The sequence below is a fragment of the Poecilia reticulata genome, chromosome 8 (genome assembly GCF_904066995.2).
Source record: "Poecilia reticulata chromosome 8, P_reticulata-male-v2, whole genome shotgun sequence".
NCBI lineage: Eukaryota > Metazoa > Chordata > Actinopteri > Cyprinodontiformes > Poeciliidae > Poecilia > Poecilia reticulata.
In genome coordinates, this window is record NC_088837.1 from 12385750 (window position 1) to 12410527 (window position 24778).

At 39.9% G+C, this 24778-nt stretch overlaps 1 protein-coding gene across 3 annotated transcripts in view; it reads right to left on the minus strand.

Annotated features, from left to right (window-relative positions):
* The window catches only part of tnrc6c1 (trinucleotide repeat containing adaptor 6C1), a 52456-nt gene that overhangs the window by 23610 nt on the left and 4068 nt on the right, over window positions 1–24778 (minus strand). For all 3 annotated transcript variants that reach the window (XM_081609928.1, XM_081609927.1, XM_008416859.3), the window contains exons 2-4: window positions 20710–20811; window positions 19531–19552; window positions 7695–8063 (exon numbers count right to left, since the gene is read on the minus strand). In XM_081609928.1, coding sequence (XP_081466054.1) covers window positions 7695–8063; window positions 19531–19552; window positions 20710–20772 — 454 coding nt within the window. In that variant the 5' untranslated portion in view covers window positions 20773–20811. The remainder of the gene's footprint in view (window positions 1–7694; window positions 8064–19530; window positions 19553–20709; window positions 20812–24778) is intronic.

Genomic DNA, 24778 nt, shown 5'->3' on the forward strand with positions numbered 1-24778 from the left:
TTAGCATGAAGCATAACTATTTGCTGCCTTGGAACAATATCAACCCCCGTCTTTTTATTTGCCTTTACCCCTCTGTAAAACTGCTCTAACAAAGTCAAGCGTTTACCATTACAGAACATCGGAGACTGTGATTATGAAGGTAATGCAGCATTACTGCATGATTACAGCTGTCCCTCGTGCTGCATTGGTTCTTGTTTACATACCCCCCTCACATGTACACATAGTTTGCATGCAAATACGGCAACTATGTCACAACTGCATGAGGGAAGTGACAATATTTGTGTGGCACCTCCTGTTTTCAAGCTTACCACAATGCTCGCCACTACATAAAAGGAAGAGAGGATATGGTGAGAGAGAAGGGAGGGAGGAGGGAAACAGGGCACTGTGTTTCTGACACAGCGCTGTCGTTCTGTAGCGTCTCTCTCTGCTGTAAAGTGCAGGACCGCCATTTTCTCAGTACTGAATGAGAGCCAAAAAGCCTCTGATCTACTGTCTGCAGCTCCACTACTGCTTCGAAAACACACATCTCGCTCGCAATGATAAACGCGACACGCAGCAACTCAACGCTGCACACTCGAAATGCACTGTCGCTGCAGCTGAAATGGTAAAAAAAAAGAAAAGTCAGTCATTCAGACTGTACGTAGATACAAGCTGCCAAAACAACGCAGAAGAGATGGATAGACGAGAAAAACACAGACAGGATAAAAAAAAAAAAAGAGGACAGACAGCAGTAAAATACCTGTGGAGAGGTGCCTCCCAACCATCCTGCAAAGAGCTAGGTTTTGTGCAACGCAGCGACCATCCTTGTCTCAATATGTCTGCTCGGCTCGCCAAGCTTCTGAGGCTCATTTCTGAAATGCTGCCAAGAAGTTGCACAGCTCTTGCGCGGCATGAAACAACCCCCATCCCACCTCCTCCACACCTTCCTTCCTCCCTCACCCGTCTCGCTACGTCCCTCCCACCAACACGGCTTTGGCTGGGTCTGTCCTCTTCTATTGACTCCCTCTGGCTTTATTTATATCGCATTCTATTCCTGTCCTGACGGAGGATATTCTCCCTTTCTGGAAAAGCAATGAAACATGACTGGTTGGGGGGAGGGAAAGGGATTGTCGGAGAGGAACGGGTTAGACTTCCATAAAGTACTCTCAATCAAGTCAAAAGAAAACATAGAAGAGGACACTTGTACCTCTCCAGGCTTCCCCTCATATCTTTCATCCATTCAACGCCGTTGGTGACTAAATATTTGGCTCTGTCTGCAATTAGCACCGTCGCCCACAATGGAAAGCCTCTTGTACAGCAGCAGCAGGCAAACAACGGCAAGTGAAACCTCTTAAAAGCCCACTCTGGATTCGGGAGTTTTGTTTTCTTGCATTTGCACATGCTTGCTTATGGAAAAGCACATATCAAACATGAAGTGAGGCTACACTGAGATTCTGAAAGGAAAAATCTGCTTTACGATGATGTAATCTGAACATAACTCACATTAACCTTTTGGATATCTGTGAGCAGATTAGAAATAAGATCCTAGAGCTGCAAGGAAACAGACAAAAACTGGGTGGTGTGGACAGGAGGAGGACATGCAGGCTGGTAGAAGAAGGAGAGCAAGGGGCCACTGGATCAACGCTGCTATTGTTTACAAATTATCCTGGCATCCTCACATCACAACAATAAGTCAATGTTTGTTGGAAAACAGGGTCCTATTATGGCCGTGGTTCCACCCCTTCTCCTGTGCACTATGGAGACCCAAAGCATGATCAGATTCTGGTCAATCATTTCTGTTTTGATTTGGTCATGTATTTCAGGTCATTTTCTATCTGAAACACTGATACCTCATTGTCAGTTTTGTGTAAAATCAATACGATTTTTCGTTTAGATGTCCTGATATTTCAAGAGATCATGATACCACAGAGTCTAAGGAGGATCTTAGGATCTTTGGGGGACTTAAAAGTGAGCATCATCACCTCTTTGCTTCGGCTCGCTAACAGTGTTTTCATATCATTCTACCTGTTTTCATATCATTCTCATAACTTCCAGATAAATAGAGATCACCCTACAGGATGGTTATTCAGAGCTCCAGTTGTTTTAGGCATCTTAAATTACTGCTACAATTATTACTATACATAAATTGAGTTGAGAAGCTATTTTATTAATAGACGTTCCCTGAAGTATGAACACAACAAACGTGGCTTACTTGAAATGAATGTTCTCTTGTTTGTTCCTCCCCCCCCCCCCATTTTTGGTTGTGGCTAAAAGATGCAGGGCTTTTTGTCATGTTTTCTGTACAAATCAGAGAAACTACAAATAAAGTAGAAATTACAAAAATGAGTTACATTTATTTAATACGTCTTGTCAATAAATGCACTGATTTATGCTTTTTAGAATAATCTTAAAGAATTGCTCTCCAGGAGTGCTTTGGCTGAAATGTTCACAAGGGAGAATGGTAGTTGAGTATGATAGAAAGGGCTGTAAGATAATAAAAAAAAGAAAGATGTTTGGAAACAGAAGTAGGAAATAATCTAGAGGGACGCTATGGGCCTCAGCTGTACAGTTCCTGGCTTAATGAAGTCCCCAAAGGGCAGAGAGACTAGATGGTACAGAGCTGACAATGCATGCCGCCTGCCAGATGAACATCCTGCTGCATGGGAACATACACAACTCCCCAAAAAATGTACTGCCTCTTTGTCTGATGACAAAGAGGCAGTACATCACATTGTGTTGATGTACTGCAGTCCCCCAATAATGATCAATCAAAATGTAATCTTTTAGGAATGGCTTGATTTGATCGTAAAGCAACATCACAACACACAAGTCACTTATTGAAATATGAAGTGAAACAGCTTACATGCATGAATGAGTTAAAATTACTATTGCGGTTGAGGTTGGGAGCCGTAAAGTGAAGCCCATGTTTAACACTAAATTGCTGCTGCAGTTCTTTGAAGCGGGGACATAATGCAGGATAACCCTCTACAATTTACCACTGAAGCTGAAGGCAGAATAACAGCAACTTTATCAGAATACAGTTCCTTCAATGAGTACTTATATTAGACTAATTCATTCAAAACAGAGTAGTGTATAACTGAAGTGGAGGGAAACAGATACAGTGTTTTCAATATTACTCATGCATCCCTTTAGAATAGGCCCTTCTTAGTTATTGCTTTTATTTGGTTAGTGGTTAGTTGTAATTGCACCTTTCCCTGCATTGGTGGTTTGTCTCTACCAGCTTTATTTATGTAAAGACTGAAATTTCTGCCCATTCCTCTTTGTAAAATGACTCAAGTTGAACTGGACTTGATGGAAAGAGAAGGTGAACAGAAATTTAAAACTGATTCTGAATTAGATTTATGTATAGACTTTGATGGCTCACATGAAAATTATTTGATATAAACCATTATACTACAGTGTTAGTCGTATGTTTGAGGTCCTGCTTAAAGATGAACCTATTTCCAGGTTTCAAGTCTTTTGCAGGTTTTACAAAACTGCTGCCAAGTTAAAAAGAGGATGAATACAAATGTCTGCATTTTTTATACTTTTATTTGTAACCAATTTGAAATTACTGTGTTCTTTTCTTTCCACTTCCCAATGTGAAGCAATTTCTAACTTAAGGATAACATTAAAATGTGTGTTTTGAATGTGACAAAGTCTAACATTCAGTAAATTTTTGTTTGGTCTCATCATAACATTATTAAGAACAATCCAAAAGATAACAGAAGGGTACACGGTGTCATGCAGAAACTACACAACTAAGACATCTGGACTTCATGTTCTCCTCTCTGTATTCCTTCTCTCCTCTCAGCATTCAAGTTTAAAAATAGCTCTCTTATATACCTCCTCAACATTAAAGTGCCCAGGGATATGGATTGCTAGCTACGTAAAAAAAAAGGCAACATTGGAAAAAAGTCTAGAATCACAGGAAGATTGGCATAATATGGAATGTGCGGTCTGACTAATAATTCCCACCCTAAGGGCAAACTAGAAAGTGTGCAAGCTGTTTTTTTTTTTTTTTTTTTTTTTGATATGTTGGAGACGGAGGAGGAGAATGTGTGCGTCAGAGACGACCGGGCTTCGCAGACAAAGTCAGAGGAGGAAAAAGCAGAGAGAAAGTCAGCCAACATAGAAAAACAGAGAGAGCGAGTGTTGAACATTTGTGGTTAACACAGAGCTGATGTTTAATCACATCACAAGACATCCCAGGCCTCTTTGAGGGGATTCCCAAGGCTCTTTTACGGCATGATCAGCAGACTTAAAGAGTACATCAAGTCTATCGTGCATGCACCCTCTTCTCCAGCAGACGAGCTATTAACACATTAGCAGCGCAGCTCTTGCACACATCGAGGCATGTTTACACCGAGAAGGCTTTTTTGTTGTTCCGTTGCATCGGCAGCTCCCCGCTGGTATATAAAAGTCGTTAATTATTTTACAAGCTATAAACAAAAGTGTCTTACAAATGCAAAGGCGGTTAGCTGTAAATCCTCCCAGCAACGCCACAAACACATTAAGACAAGAACCGAGAGTTAAACAAAACCAGTCAAAGTGGAAGCAGCGAGCGTAGGCTGCTTCGCCGCTAAACAAAGACGATGAGAGAAACATTTCTGAAAGAAAACCAAATTTGAATTTATTTATAAACAGGAGAGAGAGACCGCATCGTGGACAGCAGGGCATCTGGACATTGACTCAAGGTTTTGGTCACCCGATGGAAGGTGAGCCGCAGACCGAGCCTCAAGTCATTTCTTGTAACGACGTCTCAGATCACTGCTAAAAAAAATAAAATAAAAAGCAACCCCACAGAATGGTGCTGCCACCGTCAGAGAGCTGGTGTGGTCAATGTCTAACAAAGCATCTTCCATGTAGATCAAACTCCATAAAACATCTCATCCACACTGAGCCAATAATTCAATTAACATTGCAAAAGGAAATGACTTCACTGCAAAACACAGAGGAAATGGAAGAAACTGCATTTCCTTGTGTCTTAAAATTAAATGGGCAGATTTAACATCTAAAATCCTTAGCATGAAATTCAATTATCAAGCAAAAAAACACCAAGACTCCACTGTTTACAGGCCTTCACACCAGATTAAATACTCTATGACACACAAGTTCCTCTGATCTAGGAGGAAAGGAAATGTTTGTGTTTTTTTTTAATTGTTTTTTGCTGCATATAAATACACAAGAAACGTTTATCAGATTGGCTTTTTAAGACATCCACATGTAGTCGGATAATGAAACACAGAGTCAGGCAGATGGAGAGAAAAAGTGGAAAGGAGGGCAATGAATGGAGCCAGTGTGTTCCTACTGTTAAATATCACCACTGGGTCAAAGAGAGGAGGGGACCACCTTTCTCTCTGCTGTGTGACCAGGATGTGACTAAGGCGATATTTACCTGCAGGGCTGCATATTTTCAGTAGCAAGCTTACAAGACTGATTCAGGACGAGGAGAGGGAAACGGACAGAGTTGGGCTCATTGAAAACTCTCGTTTAATCGGAGGGAATAAAACAGAGCCGGTCTTTAGTCAGGAAAGTAGACTTCTCTCTCTATCCCAATGCAACACGTCGGTTCAAAGACGCACAGAGAGCAAAAGCAGAGCCGAGCTGGGCTGCCAGAGAGGGGCGGAGAGAAGCAGCAGCTTTTACCGTAAGCTATGAGTCACTTCAGCCCACAGACCTGGACCTCTGCCACTCTGGCTCTCTACTTCTTTCTCTGCTTCTCTCTCGGTCTCACAGAGGCAGCGGGCCAAGTAGCTCGTTCCGTATCGCTCCTCCTCCCAAACAGGAAACACTGAAGCTCAGAGCGCAGTACGAGGGTGTTAATCAGAGGAAGGAGGAGGAGGGGAGAGAGACGACGAGAGGGTAAACATCTCGTCGCCATGTAAATAAATCTGCATTCACAGAATCAGAGGAGGAGCCGAGTGATGCCCTGAGACAGTTACACAGAATTAAGCTGCATCACTCACATGACGCAAAAGGCCCTGAAGGATCTTCATCAACACCAGATAATTATTGGTAAATAATTGACTATTATCACTTGGAGAAGCATGAAAGCAACAGGAAGGAAAACACACAGAGAGAAAAAAAAATAGCCAGCTGTGTTTACTTTTCATCTACCTCAATCCCCGTTTCTAAGTCCCAGCCTGGCAAAGTGAGGAATAAACAGTGGCCAGCAGCACCTGTGATCCAAATGCTTCAGCAGAGTTTAACAAGAACAAAACCAGAGGCAGAGTGGTAAACAAAACTAAAACGTAACACATGGCACAGCAGATGTAGTCCAAGAAAAGAAATCCAGCAAAGTTGAATAGAAAGAGACCACATATCAATAGAGAGTTGCTGTCAGAATGTTGAGAGTTCAATCTAAGGCACAAAAAAATGCATCATCAGGGAAATAAATTAGCACAAACCGCTGTCAACATGCAGGTAAATTTATGAAGTGGCAGGTAAAAGTTAATAAACCCCTAAGTCGCATTGTCTGCACTGACATATTTTGCTCTGCTGGGTGCAGTAATGTTTCTGAGCAGCGGCTAGACAGCCGCTAATTCCATTAACAGTAGAAGAGGAACAAACTCATAAAGTGGCAATTAATATGACCAACTCAGACGAGGCTCCGCTGCAGACCAACGGCCATCTGGGAGACACCTGCGTACAACCAGCGCTATGACGCTGGATATCGATTATGACGTTCAAAACAAAGCGCTCAGTTTACGAAGGAGGAAAATAACTCTCACTTTGACGTTTATCCACAAATGACAGACAGGAACCACAAAAAAACAAACACGCCATGATGCCAGACCATCAAAAGAAAGCAGCCGGGAGGCAGCATTACCCTGCCGTTTCCTCCAACTTTTCAGTATGCACAGTACCTCAACACCGCAAGACTTAAGAGTTAGACAGTTGTTTATGAATAAATAAAAAGCTCAAAGTTATGTGTGTTATGTGGGAACAGTTGGAAATTTAATGTAGCTTTCGAAAACCCAGCTTGGAGCAGAGCAGACTATCAACAGATGCAGAAAATCAGTCACTGTCTTCGGCTGATGAAATGTGTGAATTTGAGTTCATATCCACGTAAAGCACAAATCTTTCTGTATATAAATGCATGCCATTTAAAAATGCTTACAAAAAGGCAGATTTTAATAAGCTTTAAAAGAACATTCAATTAATTCTCTTAAATTTGTGTTATTTAGCTACATATCTGTTAAAAATTTACTCATATGATTCTAGAAATCTTTTAGATGCAACTGTTAATTCTTTGAAAAAGGACAAAAAAAAAACAAGTCTCTAAAGAGATTTTAGAAGATTTTGTATTTCTGCTCTTACCAAATTAAAAATAGATGACCATGAAACCTTTAAAAGAAATGTGCTTTTTTTTTACTTTTTCTTTTTTGTATCCCAAAAAATATTAAGCAAAAATGTGTGTGAGGTTTTAAGTACCTGGCATGCATTTAATTTTAAGTTAATTAAAATTAATTTTAATGTTCAATTAGAAGTGTAAAATGTTATTTTCGTCTAGAAATGTAAACATTTTAGAATGATGATGACAGCTTTAAGAACTGCAAAGAACGTGATTTTCCTCCACGTCCTCCCACAATGAAAAGAAACTGGAGCAATTCAGAACAATATTCCACTCTAACACAGCAAGTGTCATTCTGCAAACCTATGCAGTATTTACTAATAGCAGAGGTGGAGATTTGTCAAGTGTCTCTGCTGACCTGTGGGCAAGCTGGCTGAGGAGGAAGAGGTACAGGACGGAGAGGGATTTATGGCTACGGTTGATGCTGCAGATTCACTAGTGTCGGGATATCCCGTGGTAAGGAGAGGCAGGGTCCCGGGAGGCAGAGGCTGGCCCCTCTTCAACAGCTGCTTCTGCTCCTGCTGGCGGAAGCGCGGTGGCACCTCTCTGGGCAGGTAGCGCTGCTGCTGCTGCTGCTGGAGCAAAGTCTGCGGCTGCTGTGCTGTCTGCGGCTGGCATCCGGATGGGGCGCGCTTCCCATTTCCACTGCTTTGGGGTACGGGTGGGATGGCACCGGGGTTGGCGGGGAGAAGAGGAGGGGTGGGGTCGAGCTTGGCAGAGTCTGGCACTGTGGAAGTGGGGCAGGGAGAGGGTCAGTTAGAAGGAGGGAGTGCAAATACAGGATGAGCGGGTTAAAGGAGCGTTAGCCATAGACAAGAGTTGCTGAGCACATACAAGTGTCAAAATACTGCAGACAAAAAGCAGGATGTTGGCAGTTGCACAACTTCGTTTACTATATCTGACGGTCAAAACTTGAAAAAAATATTAATGAAAGAAAAGAATCTAAGTTGATGCTCTTGCATCCTTTTAACTTATTTCAACCACACACTTCAAGGTATTTTATTCGGATATTATATCATAGGTATTATAATTTGATAACACAAATTGATTTATAATTGTGAAGCGAAGTTTTGCATTTGTATTTAATCCCTTGTATCAATACTTTATAAATCCACCTGCTCACACTTCTGGATATTCATGGATAGGATAGGAGACTCGACATCACTTGTCAAGCGTTGTAATACGATCTCAGTTTGATTCAGGTCAGACTGGGCTGTCTTGTTTAATATTTTCAGATCTGAACTATTTTGCCCTAATTCCAGCTGCAGGTATCTAGTGTTGTTGTCCTGTTGAAACATGTTGGAATGTCTTTTCCAGCATTTCTTCTAGGACAGATTCATCCGTCTTCCCATCAACTATCCTAGAGTTCAACTACACTTAGGATTCTGCAAAAAACAAAACAAAACTAAATTTCATTGGATGAGAAGCCTTCTTCCACATTTTGTGTCTCCTACATGGCTTGTTGTGAGAAACTGCAAACAGGAGCTATTCTTCAAGCAGATCAGATTTGTTATACTGCTGATTGTTTTTTTTCTAAGGACCTTTGGCTCTCTGCAGCTTCTCCAGAGATATGGTTCTCTTTACTGTGTGACTAAGATGCAAAAACAAAAAAAAACAAAAAAAAAAGATGCATCCTCCTTTTACTCCACCTAAAGTTTCCCCACTTGCACTTTTATATTGGCTTTTCACATAAAATTAAATCAAAATACATTAAATGTGAAAAATCTCAGTATGTGCAAGAATGTTTACAAGCTCTGTATTTTCCTGCATGTTTTGTAAAAATCTTTTAGCACAGTGTTTCTTCACTGTCTTTTTATTTATTTATTTACAAAAAGTTACAATTGAGCTATTTACAACTACATACAAATAGGATTTTCTGAACCACAAACCAGAGGATTGTAATAATCTCATTGTGGAAATGTAAATCATAAATACACACTTCCTTTGGGGATGACGGGAACTCTCGCTGCCTGATATGCTGCCTGTTCGCAGATTAAAAGTGATAAATAGGTCAAGCACCTGATAATGGACTTAGACCTGCTTGCTTCATTATTGTGTGTTATTGTCTCCACCAGGACGGAGTTTTAAAGAGCGCCCAACCCCATCAACATAAGCTATTCATACTTTGTGGCAGGTTATAGCCCCAGAAACGATTACCTCTCGGCGCATGACCAAAGCTGTTAGTTATCAACCGCTGCCGTAGCTGCTGAAGTCAAGTGCTCGTGTCCCACTAGCTTCAGTTACCCCTGGCAACAGAGCCGGTCTTTCCGTCACCTCTGACAAACCATTTTAATAGCCTATACTCAGAATAGCTACGCTTTAAGAACAGCCGGTCCGTTTCTGCTCTCTACAGACTCCCGAGGGAAATAAGTGCCTTTTTAACTTCTAATACCTCCTTTGTGTTGGCAAACTAAATGTGTCAACCTGTTATTTAGAGTCAAGCAGGTAATGTAAGGCAGCGTCTTATACGTCCTTGAAATTGTCAAAACCATGCAATGTTAACAACACTCCAAACAAACACTATATAGATAAATGTCAACGCTTTTCATAGAACGCATTTTGAAGTAATAATCTCATCTTGCCATTTCAGAACTCTGTAACCTTGGGAAATGATGCATAATTAATTCATGAGCAGTTCCTCCTTTTCTATGAGTAATGTGCTTAAAATTCACTTCTCAGAGCTTTAAGATGTGTGTAAGCAGATGTCCAGTCAGAGGTATAAGTCATCAAGGGTTCTGGAGCCGTCTCTCTCTGAAAATATAAACCATAAGGTTTGAAATAAATAAAATATATATTTATTTCTCAATAGCGATCTAATGTGATGTCTCAACATGCTGGGAACAGGCCTAAAAGTTTCTGATTCTTTTCTTTCTTCAAAACCTTTCGATCATATTTGAAGCAAGTAAAATAAATCAAAATCATGTGCAAAAGCCCTGTGTTTAATAGCTGGAGAGTAAAGTTAATAGAAATGTGATCAAACCAGACCTCCAATCATTTCTCTTTAAGCAAAAGTTGTTTTTGTTTCTGTAATTATTTAATTCCTAAGACAGATTAATACTGGAGGTGTGCCGATCGATCGGCCACCGATCATATAGCAGCCAGTACAATTTGCACAATGCCCGTTTTGCTTTTTTCTTGGAAAAAGTTATTAAAAACAAGTTTTTGTCTAAATTAAGGTGAATTCATGGTTCCTTTTTACACATAATGTAACCGGTAGTGCTTATGATTAAAAAAATTATTATTATGTGATCGGTATCGGTGATCGGTCCTCATGGGTGATCGGAATCAGAATCGGCAGGAAAAAACCTGATCGGCACATCTCTAATTAATACATATATTAATAGTTACTTATTCTGTTGGAATCAGTATTGTGATTCTGAAAATACTTTTTCTTTGCTTTGCTAATCAAACAACTCTAATTTCTTTCTGGAAAGTATGCAACTGAAGTGCAACAACTCAGAAAAATCCTTTATCCGTTAGATGGATTTTTGACCAATCTGAGACTGATGAGATACACACTTCTATTTATTCATTATTTTGGGGACATATTGATTATTATCCACCAGTTCCCAGCTACTCCTTTTGTTGTGTCTCCACAATTTGTTGCTCAAACATCCTAAAACTTTCTATTGACCCCCCCTTTATCAGAGCAAACCTGCTACTGAGATTGTAAGGTAAACAGCAGCAGCGAGAAATAATCCTGTAGACTCAAAACAAACTCCATCTCTCACATTATTAGGTCACGTCAAGAGGTATTTTTAAAAAAATGAACGTAACTTATTTAAATGAAAGTTCAATATTAAAGGGACTGTGACGTATTAGGCTGGTTTAAAGTCCCCTGCAGGCTAATTTATGGTACAATAATGCGTAGCTATGAGGTTAAGGGTCAGCATTAAATCATTCACGAGGATCAACTCGGGTTACCGAGCTAGCCCTGGATGGAACACATTATGAGACACAAAGCACAAAGGATAATCGCCTCAGAGCATTTCATTACATAATGGAGTAATCTGGTAAAGTAAAATCTAAAAGGGATGCAAAAAATGTGTTTAAAACCTATGTAGGCTGTACTTGTGAAAACCCAAACATCAGCTGATCGGACGTAATGCGCACCGAGCCAAAATGGTAGTTGAGTGCTGGCTGGAGGAGGGAAGGGAAGGGAAGGGCGGCTTTGTGAAACCAACAAGCAAAAAAGAAAAAAGAAAAGAAAAAAAAAACTTCTGCGGGCTAAATGAGTTACAAAGAGCAGCGCGCTTTGCCATTGGCTGCCATCCCGAGTCTGTGCAGCGAAGCGGTGAATAAGTTGAGCACATGCGGCCCGCCAGTCACATACAAAAACAAAGAGTTATGTAATGCTGAGGCCCACGTTAAGGGGAGAGGGCAGCATGGTGCAGTGGAACATGCAAACAGAGACCCATGTTTACTGACACATGAGACCAAATTCCTTTCTCCTGATGTGTCGGTGCCCATCGTGGTTATGTACCATGGACGCATGAGGGGAGGGGATTCCTACGTCTCTGCGATCGATGTCACTTCTTGCATCTGGATCCGTCTGCCTCTCACTGCAGCTCAGCGAATCATCAGATACTCTTGTGCTTCATCCCTCCCCACCTTTCTGTGCTCCCTTCTCTCCTTCATTCCCATCGACTATTATCCTCTTGTCATCATAGCTGTATTAAGGCCAGCAGATGACCGCAGTAATTCCAGGTCAATTTGCTGGCTTTAAGAGGTGATTTCCTAATAAAACAAGAGGACTCTGGGACTGCGCCACGACGTATTAGTTATGGAGTCGACTGTTATACAGTTGGAAATCTCTGATGGATGACGTAGATCCTTCTGGAAGCTGGGAGGAAGAGGGAGGTGGGGGAGGCGACATAGTGCTCCGTTGGCCAATCAGGGAAAAGAAACGATGAGGGACAGGGAGGGTGAACGAAAGAGAAAGCTGGCGTACAGGAGGAATGGAAGGAGGCAGAGGAGGGAGGATAAGCGATGAAGAGAACAGTGTGTGCATGAAAGTCTCCACCCCCCCTGTGTGCTCCTCTGTGAGCTCCCGTCTCACTGCCTGAAACCAGCTTGGCTCTAAATCCGCTTACAATTAGACCACTATTTGTCCTTAGCATGTTCCACTACTGTGACTGCTTCATTTCAAAGAGCAAAACACACGTCTTGCACATCAAGACACACGAATACAATCAAACCGACTGTCCTGAGTGTTACGTTATTAATGAAAATAAAAGATCAATCAGAATAAAAACAGCACACCAGCGGAGGCTGTAACATATGAAGTGTGCATCTCCCAAAGCCACATTTAGCTAAAAATAAAAAAAAAAGAAATTAAACTGAAATGGAGTAAAGCGAGAGATCAGAGTGAATCTCCATGACAGCCTATTTGCAAAAACACGGTCCTCAGCTGTGAGGCTGCACAGGAGAATTCCCAGTTCATCAAAGATGCACATCAAACGTTGGCCTTGGGGCTGTGTGTGCTTCACGCACAGGAAGACATCTCATTTTCAACTTTTAAAGGGATCCTAATTTTCTGAAAGAGAAGATGATCGCATGCTTGCCTGAGTGTTTAAGACTTTGTATTGACGTAGGAGAGCGGGGTGTCTGAAGCGACATCAAAGAGTCGAACGCAGAGGGAAGAGGGGTGGGAACGAGAACGGCTCCACAATCTCCTGAGTGGAAGTCGCAAACAGGCCACATGACCTTGACGGTGAAGGATACCCTCTATGGACGGGTTTACGAGCAAATGTGCACAGAAGGCAACATTCGGTAAATTTACTAAAAAACGGAGGAATAAAAATACTGAAGAAAATGGTAGGATCGTATTAAATAACATCTTCTGTGCATCTCTACATATTTACAAAAGTAAACAATACACTGGAAGTAAAACCCAAAAGTATCGCAACCTGAAAGATTTAGATTTAAAACTAAGACAAAATGTTCGTCTCTGACAGAAAATGAAAAAGATGAATCAAAAAACAACACAATGTGAAAGAGGGGGCAATTTAGGAAAAAAATGCCTTTAATTAAATTTTTTAAATTATCTGTATGCTTCTCCACCATTGATGGAAACAGTGATATAACAGCAAACAAGGTCTTTTCGGGATTGCTGAGCAGATTTCCACTGACACAATAAAAATGTACCTCAAGTCTGTGAGGTTGGGAGAACTCCTTGCCATCACCCTAATCTTTAGCTCCCTCCTCAAATTCTCAAGACTCTCTGGGCCAGTTCAGAATAGTAATATGAATTCCACTCAAAAGAACCATATTTATATTTTACACCTCCATATGCCATTGTTATGAATAATTCTGGACTTATTTGTAGTTATATTTTACAAAAATCACAGTTACCCATCCATCCATCCATTTTCTTTACACCCTTGTCCCTTAGTGGGGTTGGGAGGGTTGCTGGTGCCCATCTCCAGCTGACGTTCCGGGCGAGAGGTGGGGTACACCCTGGACAGGTTGCCAGTCTGTCGCAGGGCAACACAAGGACACACAGGACAAACAACCATGCACACACACACTCACACCTAGGGACAATTTAGACAAACCAATTAACCTGACAGTCATGTTTTTGGACAGTGGGAGGAAACCGGAGTACCCGTAGAAAACCCACGCATGCACTGGGAGAACATGCAAACTCCATGCAGAAAGACCGGGGCAGGGAATCGAACCCAGAGCCTTCTTGCTGCAAGGCAACAGCTCTACCAACTGCGCCACTGTGCAGCCCAAAAATCACAGTTACCAGCACCCCTAAAAATCCCTACAAAATAATGTAACTAAAGTATATTTTCTCCTTGTTTTTACATTACTTCAGAAAGACCAGGTTATGCTTGTAGGGGCATGTAGGGAGTAATTTACAACGTTTTTTTGGCACATTTATTAATTTTTTTTTTTGGGGAAAATGGGCCAAATCAACACAGAAACTCCCTTTTCTATGAACATCTCAGTCTCCGTAAATAAATCCTACAGATACCTGTGGGGTGAGCTAGAACGAGAATAAGCAGCACTCTGGAAGCCTTTCAGATCTTTAAGAGTTTGTGAAAACAGGAATGACAATAGGTCTCCCCTCTCTGCACAGTGTATTAGGAAAAGCCTTGCTCCAAATGGGGTTGTATTGACAGCAGTGGTACTATAATTGTGCCACTGGGGATTCAGGTGACATGGGATTCTTTTCCCCACTTCTTTTCAAGTGTCATCTGTTTTCCAACATTTTCAGCAGGAGATTATACAATTGCAATACAAAGTTTTTTTTTTTTTTAAACGTCTGCAGCAGAGGTGCCAATACATGAGGCCAACAGTGTGTATAACACTTTCGCTGTCGAGCTGCAACGGTAAATCAGGATAATTGAAGATAACAAGAAAATAGAGACATATCCTTATCAAATGGCTCATTAAAAAGTGGAGGAAAAGCATCAAATATTGATGAGGTATTTAGAGGCTTTCATCTCCATCTTCCAATTTAAAATATGAGCAGCAAACCTCACCAGAGCAGACTGGAAGCTTTAATTACAAATGAATAAATGTGACACAGTGGTTCGAATGGGAACCCATCCCCTCATCACATTTCACACAACGACTAATGCTATTCAGAGCAATTAATATCTACCAGAACACTCAGTGTTATATAGGTCAGACTTTCAAGTCCTAACTATACCTGAATAGCTCAACACCAAAAATCCATCTCTGCTTCTAGAGCGCCTCAAAATATAGCTGTTTTTTTTTTTTGTTTGTTTTTTTTATTTCTGCAGCTTTATGGGTCAGAGAGGCTCGTCTCCAAGACCCCTGCTTACAAAAGTCAGGTGCAGGAGAGAAACAAAACTACTTTGCTGGAGTCATCACTCCCCTGCTCGTGCCCTTTGTGCCGGCAGCTGTAGGCAGCGCAGATTCCTCTGTGTTTTGAGTTAGAAGAAGCGAAGCATGAAAGAGGCTGGAATGTCCTGTCCTCCTGACCTGAGCAGCACCTGCTGGGCCTTACACCAACTCAGGCTGGAATAGGAACTTCATACATGAACAGCGAGAAACTGACGGCGAGAAATCTTACTTGGTATTCTCTACGTTGTACGGAAACGATTTAATTTTGTTTTTCTATTTCGGTTTAGGAGAATTTGGTACCCAGAGTTAAAAAGGATTGGAAGGCTTGTGCAATATGATGACAGTAGGAGCAAAACCATCTGTTACTCCAGTTCTTCTACGAATATAACAGTTATTATACAACTGATGCTTTTGTTTAGATAAGACACGAGGAAGGGATCAGGCAGTAATGATAACAAAAGGTCATCTTGCATAAATCCCATTTTCATCACACCACTCTATGTCAAACATAAATAACTGAATAAGTAAGAGAATATGAAACGTTAAATTAATTGACTATCAAACGACGGCTGTAGATTCACTTTCTAATGTTATCCACGGCAATACGTAAACGTGCGCCTCGACGTTGTGTGAGTGCTTCACTCTTCCTTTTGATGATAGCATTGAACTCTGGAATAAACTTAGAAACAAGCTGCAGTGTAGACTGTCCCTTTTTCTTATTTTACAGCATTAACTCCATGCCAGTAGTTGCTGGGATTCTGACCAATAATGTCACGCAACAATAGAAGATGGATGGGATCAAACACAGCTATTCACTCACTTCACTATTGTCACAGTCAACCTTTTCATTTACAGCAGTACGTTGTCACCCAGCAGTAAACAGTGAAATTAAATTTCAGTATCAAATATTATGAAAGCAATATAAGCCAGCTGAATAAAATCATATCCTGATGTTTACCAGCAAAGAGTGGGACTGTATATGATAGCCGAGCATAAAGTAGAGCACACTTGAAAAGTGGAATGGTTTTCTTTAATGTTTTTTTTTGTTGTTGTTTTTTTTTTTTTTACAAATAAAAATTGTTGAAATGGTGCGCATCTCAATTTGCTGCACCTGCAAGTCGTTTGGGGAATGTCTCCGCTAGCTCTGCACATCTACATTCTTCTTTCCCAGTTCACCCAGATCGAGATCAACTGAGATAAACAGTTTTCAAGTGTCATCTGAACAGAGCTCCTTCTTTGACTGCAGCAACGTCATCGCTCATGCTCCTTCCTAATGCGCTATTTAGGTCTCTGAGTTAAGGTGTTTAGCCATTGGTTAGCAGTGTTGCAGTTGTGTCAGATTATTTCCATTTTGTAGTGCGATGTTCGACTTTATCCCAAACCTGTTTGCTGTGCTCCTTGGGCTTTAAGATGCTCTTTGTTCTCTAACAAACCCTCTGAGGCCATCAAAGGACAGACATATTTATACTGAGATTTAATAACACGCAGGTGGACTATTTTCTTATACGATAATTTCTGAAGGTTACCTGCTAGACTGCGTTTTATTCAACAGATTAAATGAGGCTGAGAACAAAAATACAACAGTGCTAAACAATAAAATTGAAAACCAGGAGTTATATTCCACATGCACAACCTTTGTGTTGCTCTGTCACAGCATTATTGAAATCTGTGGTTGCAATGTCAAATTATCAAAAACTTTAAAAAGTGTATATAGTTCAGCAACACACTGCATTACTTCCTTCTTTTTGGCTTCATAATAAGAAGCAAAATAAAAGCAGTCAGTTGATTAAATTACCTCCTCAGTGTGCAGGTGTGCAGAAGCTTGTTAACGATGCAGGTGTGTGAAAACATGTCATAAACTAAAACATGCAGAACATTAGGACCTGAACACTGGGGATAAGGATCGCCTGTGCAACCGTCAATTCTGCAGCAGAAGCTAATGAGCAGCAATCAGCTCAACACTTCAGATAATGTTTGAACTCATGTCAACATCTTGGGTGTTTTGAGTGTTTTCGGAAACACAGCGAGTAAGAGAAGAAAAAAAAATCTATATTCGACTGTTACATTAAGGGACTGGAACAGAGAGGCAGCATGTGTTTGCATGTCTGTTACAGAAGTGGGCCAGGAGAAACAACCCACAACGGGCCCCCTCAGCTGTGTCGGCAAACAGGAAACTGGAGTTCAGTCTCAGTTTCACGTAGCTCCATCTGTTTCTTTTGCTCTCGCACACAATTTTCTTCCTGCTCCCTCAGATCAACCTGAGCCCCCACGTTTCAGCATTCACCTTCTCTTTGCTTCACACCAAACAGCGAAAAAAAAAAAAAAAAATCATTCATTTCAACCTTTTCCTTGCAGCCCTCCCTTTCTTCTGCTCCCGGGGTGGGCCTCTCTGCCAGACCAGACAGGAGATGGAAGCAGTTACATTATTAAGATGCTTCGGGTGCTGCTGGAAACCTCCAGAGGACGGATGCATGTTTATTCATCCCCCACACTTTCCTCATTGTCCTAATTAGCTCCCAGTCTACCCTAAATTACTATCACAAACAATCTATATTTTTAAGTTGCTGGTCCAAAATATAATTCACCTTCAAGAAATCTGTTTTTCTTCAAGGTTTAATGTTTTTCTAAATACCGCTAGTGCCGTGTTAACTGTAAGAACCAGGCTGTAGCTAACGGTTACGTTAGTAAGCGAGTATTTGACGATTAATCAAGTAATCGAATTTAAAAAATAAAAGAAAAGGCAAAGTCTGCAAATTTTTCATTTAAGCACTTAAAACGTTTTAGTAAAAATACATAAAAATGAAAAATAATTCAATTCCTTTTTTAAATAAGACAAATGCAGTGTCTAAAGGTTTTTAGGCAACATGTGAACAGCTCAGCCCTTTCTGCAATTGACTCTTTTTTTTTTGATTATGTAATTAGACAACAAAATTTTTTTTAATTTTTTTTATTTTTAAGTAATTTGAAACAGGTGAAGCTAAAACTATGCCAGATGAGGAGCTCTGGCATATGTTTTTTTGTACAATTTTAGCTTAATTACTGTTTTGATGGTGTTGTTCTTACATCAAATGTCATGTTTAAAGTATACTCCAATTAATTATTCGATTACTAAATTAGTTAATTATTTCAATGATCTATTACAGCTGACAGTGAAAAAATCCATCCCGCTCCAGTTTTACAATACCCTGATTAGTGGATGCAAGATAATAAGGGCCAATTTAATAACAAGTGAAACGGTATCAGTAGAAGTAATAATTGGAGTATTCTTTGTTTCACTTGTCATTTGGTTCTCACGAACGTTCACACAAACGTTTTCAGTATTACATAATATCTATAGGGCTTTATCCTGAGAATGAGACTGTGTATCTAAGTAAAATTAAATAAATAAATACAAAAATAACTAGTGTGAATATTAAATTCTTATTTGTTTTGGTTTTTTTTTATAAATATGGCCAATCGATAAAACCATTAATCATTTCCTTCCTCTCTCCGACATGATAACAATTCTAATATTAGGCCATCACATGCTGTTGTGTTTCTCAATAGTTATTTACTAGAGGCTTTTATTTGCATAAAAGTTGTAATATAATGTAATAAAGGCACAAATAAGATTTCTCCTAGTTACAAAAAAGAGTTTTAACCACTGTAATAAACACTTGTCTTTGCTGTATTAATGCCTTGCTGTTAACAACTGCCTGAAGGTCTAATCGGATTTTTCTCCCCCCGTCTGTCCTGAAACAGTCCGGCTCCAAACATGCTTGCTCAACCCAATAAAAGGATTTTTTTTTTTACAAACACTGGCCTGAGGAGACAAAAATAAATATTGAAGCTTTAACAGAACCAGAGTTCAAAACCTGCAAGCTAAGCTCAGTCTTCTTCACAACGTCTTCTAAGGCAATTCCCTTCATGCATTTGTATTGTTTGTTATTTGATTTATTTTTTCTTTTATTCTGAGAGTCTTTCTCACCTCCGTTCTCCTAGGTAAGCCTGTGGAGCCGACAGGGAGACCTGAGGAGGAGCTGCATCATCCCTACGCTCCTTATTAGTGTTGCATGGGCACCTGGCTTCCACATTCAGCTCAGGCGGTTCCGACCACCCGGCTCCAGATATTTTCATTTTCAACTTTAAATGTTTCACCTTAATTCAGCTTCATGCTTTTTATTCTCACACAGAGATCAAACAGTGGCTCTCTGGGATTTTCAAAGCGCCTCTATCTAAGGAGACAAAAATACAATTTCTTATCCTTAAAGTAAGTTTGCTTCTTATTTACAAAGCAGAAAGCACAGTAGACTAAGATTTTTTTTGTGTGTAAAAACAACAACATTTTGCTCTAAAGAGTAACAAAACAGGTTTATGAAACTTCAAACACTTACCTTTGGTTATCTGTTCTGTGGTCTGTAACAAAAGAGAAAACATGAATGAAAATTTGACCTATGATACCAAAATACAAATATTTTAAAGAATTGGATTTATGCAAAGCAGAAAGGCAAGTGGGACGTTTCCTGTCATGTTCACATTAAGTGTGATATAAGCCTAGAGAAAAATAGAAAAAACATCCAGAATGCCAGGCGAACATATTCCAGAATATTTCATTTTTTTTCTTTATTCAGTATTAATATTACACTCAAACCTAATGATGTGCTTCTTTAAAGAAAAAGTTAGCAAATTATAAAGAGTTTGTCCTTCATTTTATCAAAAGAAAATCTGCCCTCTTGATACAAGAGCTTTGTAAAAGCAAAATGAAAAGAGGGTGAATACGTTTTATAGGCACTACGGTAATACATGATGAGGGGAAAATGTCTGTATATTACACTGTACTTAAAAGGCAACTGTTGCAGGTTATGTAGCTGTACTGAATACACCTGTGTGAACCCAAGACATGAGCCATTAATGAATAAATGAAAAGAAACACACACTGCGTAACAAGAGATGTGATGCAAAACTTAAATGTCTTTTTTACCCCCAAAGAGATGGTTTAAGTTCCTTAATTAAACTACATTTTACAATAAAAATATATTTAATGAAACTTAATTAATCCAAACCACCATCAATGAGTTTTGTGGAGAAATATTAATCCCTCTAGTGAATATGGCTGATAAGGCAGTGGAGCAAAAATGGCCTGACCCTGCATTAAAACTGAGGTCTTACTGTGGCTTATAATATCAGATTTTATTAAACAATAAGTAGAAACAATTAAAGCTTGACTACATGAAGAGATTTTATGTTGGTACTGTTATTAAAACTCGTGCGCCACAACAGGAAGCTTTTCAGTCTGGGTTTTTCAGGCTTTTGATGGAGGAGTGTGCATGTTTGGTGTTGGGTTATACGGTGACTCTAAGCTGACCTTAGGAGAGAGGCTGCGTGCATGCATGGATGTTTTTCTAAAACCCTGCGATGGTCTGGCGATCTGTCGAGGTTATACCCTGCCTTTCACCAGATGGGATAAGCCTCAGCTTCACTGAACGGGATTAAGTGAGCAGAAAAAAAAAAAAAAGCTGATGAATGAATAAATGAAGGGAAGAGACACAATTCAAAACAGACTGAATGCTCACCTTTTTCTGTGCAGCTTCTTTCTTTTTCTTCTCTTCTTGTTTTTTCTTTTTCTTATCTTCCATCAAATGTTTTTCTTCTTGTGTTTTTGCTTCTTTTCACAGCTAAAACATATAAAGACAAGAAAGGACAAATCTTAACCTTGATAAGTTCTTCACAGGACACCAGAGAATACCAGGGGTGTGCCCGACTTCTTTCTCATATTTTATGTGCTGAAATCAACACATTTAAAATCATATTTCACTACCTCTGGTAATTAAGAAAACATCAGAAGTTGATGACGCTCAACGACACGAGCACAGCTTAAGACAGTTGTGCTTTTACAAGCAGGAAAGAGCCTCCAAGCTATTTTTGTGAGCTCAAAAATTCAGCAGTTCAAACTGGCTCTTGTTGTTGTGAATGGCTGATGGAAGTTGTGGGTGGGCACCATTTGAAAAGGGGCACATCAGACTGGTCAACCCGCGGCTGCTGACTGTCTCAACAAACACTGAGCCTGACAACCGCACACACTGGGTAAGAAGTTAACCTGCTCTGTATTGGCTGCAGGCTCAGCCAGGGAGGACTTAATTTGCAGAGTATACTTTCTGCATGTTGTACAGACAAAAAAAAATTGAAAAAAAAAAAGCATCCACACCTCTGCCCAGAGACGTAAATTAAATGTTAAGTGCAGCCTCGCCAATGAAACAAAAATAGTTGCACAGATGTCAGATTTTGAGCTGCATATTTAATTAGGTGGTTGCACTGTTGAGCCTCCGCGTGTCGAGTTCACTTAGCGACATTGTCCTTTTCTGTTCTCCAAGGTAAAATTGGAAGGTCTAATTTGAATGCACCACTTGAGCTGATTTTTCATTTCCAAAGCAATTTCATGTAAACTGTGCTTGTATGCAGAATTTACTCTGTTTTTTTAGGACTGATAGTGGAAAGCTTTGCAGCCAACAGAGTGCTTCTAGCCTTTATTTTACTTTCATTCTGGGTAATCCACAGAAACAACTCATAACATCATTCGGGGTTATTGACATTAGTCAACCTTGCTGCTTGTACTGAAAATGGCCTCAATAAGCAGCTCTAAAGATGAAAGTGTTACACTGCTGATTCACATTGAAAGATATCCAGAGCTTTAAGTCCTTTCCAGTTCAGAGTCTATATTGCAAAATGGAAAAGTAGAAATTTTTCATACATTTTTATGTACATAAAATTTAATAAACAAAATAAAATGTTTTTTTGTTTGTTTTTTTTATATCTCTAACCCTAAAATGTGACATTGTTGGAGAAACCAGTCTGTTCTACCAAGACCACGCTACTGCAGGCGATGGTGACGTGTGCCACTGCCTGGCAACAGGCGCTCCCAGAGGTCCCAGTGAGCAGTCAGGTGGAGACAGACAGCGCCCTTCAGCGTGGCGCTCAAGTCAGTTTCATCCAATCGTGGAACTGGGCAAAGAAAAACAGGTTCAGCTGTTTTACTTAAGTTTGGCTTTGAGGGAACTTTAGAATTCTCACAAAACTATATATTTTGTATAAATACAAAAACTAACAATCAGTTTCCAAATTATTTAATATCCCTTTAGGATCAATTAAGTATTTTTGAATTTGAAATGTTGACCAATTCTGGGAAAGCATTTGCTTAAATGAATGAAATCAACATCTAACAAATTTTGTTGCAATATTGAGACATAGGTTAGTTTTAGGGTTCAACATACATGTTAGCAATATGAAATAAGTAATGGCACAAAATATCATCAAATGACCTTTAACTACCACCAAAACATAAGCGGTAGTTATATTTTAGCGTTCTCTGCTGGAAAGCAGAGAATGGGTGACCATGGGGAAAAATGTTACTTCACATCCAGGCACTTTTGCTGCTTATTGGGAGCAAAACACCCAATGTGCTGAAGTGGCAACCAAACAACAACAACAGGTATGGTGTTGGTAGAGGGTTTAGATAAATTTAGATTACATTTTGATCCCAAACTTCCTCCATTTGATCTGCAAACAAAATATTTTTGCCATTTTAGTTTGGAATGTTTGCCTCATCTGCAATTGCAGCCAATAATATGGAAATGTCCCCCATGCTCACCTCTGTGGATAAGCTTTTATTTACCACTCAGTTTTTTTTTTGGTTTTTTTTACAACCCAATCAACCCAAATAAAGAAATATGGAAGCAAGTCAGAGAACAACCTGTCAGGTAGCAGTATCAGACAAAATGAGAAAAAAAAACAGTAGTTGTTTTTTTTTAAGTAAAAAATAAAAAAAGCTAAAATCAAGATGAAAAATTTATGTACCAAAAAAAAAAGCTTAAAAATTACTTGAAGACACAGGTACGTTGGTGGTATTAACATGTTATCCCAAAAGCTGTGTTGTAAATTTTGTTGCCACTTATGCAGAAGAGAGCTGCTACTCATACCCATCAACAGTTTTTATTTTTTTTCAAAGCAGCAACAGGCTGATTTAGAACCTACAGCTGCAATACTAAATATAGCTGCCGTTGCATCAGTGAGGCTTTTGTCATGTAGGCAATAAGTGAGATGCTCCAGTTAATGTGAGCTGCTGTCCTCCGCTGACCCGGGAGGACGGTCAAAATGGTTGCAGTTAAAGAAACTTTTGCTCCTCCAGCAAGGCTGAACGGTTAAATAATTAAATCGTAAACATGTGCATCAACAGTGAGCATATTTAGTTAGAGCTTTACTGATCGCCATACAGTCATGCAGTACATTTTCTACCTTTTGCCAAGTTACAAAGACAAACCGATGGATGATTTTCAATATTTTGTTGTTTTTTTTACAAATAAACATATGGTTGTAACATTTTTGTTTTGAATTCTGCAGCTTTTTGATAAACATAACCGGACTCAATTGGCGTTTATGTCAACTATAGCAACTTGAGAGTATATTTTGATTGAAAGAGTTTCAGACATATTTGTTTTTTGAAAATAATTTTTCAAAAATGTTGATTAAAAAGACAAACATTTGTCCTAACAACTCAATAACACTTGAGCAAAAAGAAAAACAATGCCACGGGCTTGAACTCATACGTAGCAGCAGACCAATAGACTATGCATTATGAAGTTTTAATGTGGAAGCGCTTTCCATGCGAATTTAAAGGTCAAGGGCCAGCGAACTGAGGTCTGCTGTGGAATTACACTCTCCTGTCAGATCATTGGGCTTACAGCTGGGTGTCCCCCCTTAAACTAGACACTCACTAGTGATGACAAAGGATGAACACAAAAAGGACAGGAACAACAACCGAGGAGAGATCAAGGTGAGTCAATTACAGCCAAGCATAAAATTGCTTCAAAAAAAATATTAAGTGGAAGCGGAGAGAGAACGTGTGAACAAGTAAATGCCTCGCCGCTGCGCACTTGAGCAATAAAGATGAGGGGGGTCGACCGACAATGAAGCTGGTTAGTGTGGACGTGAGAGAGAGATTGGGGAGGGGGGGAGGGGTGGTAGACCGTAGACGACAGCAGCTGGGCACAGAGCCAGGAATGCCATCGCATGCCTTGCCAACGACGACAGCAACAGCGGCTGCAGCTTTCGGAGATCATGCGAAGCGTCGTCCTCTGCTCGTCTGCACTTTTGGGGACAGGAAAGCTCTTTCAACTTTCGGGTTTTCGCATGTAAAACCTCAGACGCATAATGAAAAACGGCAAATGTGTTGCACGTGCCTTTTTGTTGCATGAAGGTTTAGAAGGAAAAAAAAAACTGCACTGACAAAGTCCCAGGGCTCTGCAAAGAGGATTGCACTCTATAAACTACTTGGAGCTATTCTCAGAGTGGTCATCATAATGCGTTCTAACTCAGCCTAATGGCGTAGAAAAGGTGAAATGTAGGCATCAGTGTTGCCTGTTCTGTGAAAATGCACTTAAATATCTTGCATACATGCACTACAAAAACCTAACCTCAAGCGGCTGAAGAAAAAAACAAAAACATTAGATGACAACTAAGCGGTACAACGGCTTAAGGAATAACGGGTATAAACATAATCATCGAAAACACCTTGAAAAATATTGCACCAATGTCACAAACTCCTGTTTATTTTCAATAAGCAAAGATATCCAGTAACAGAGCAGTAGC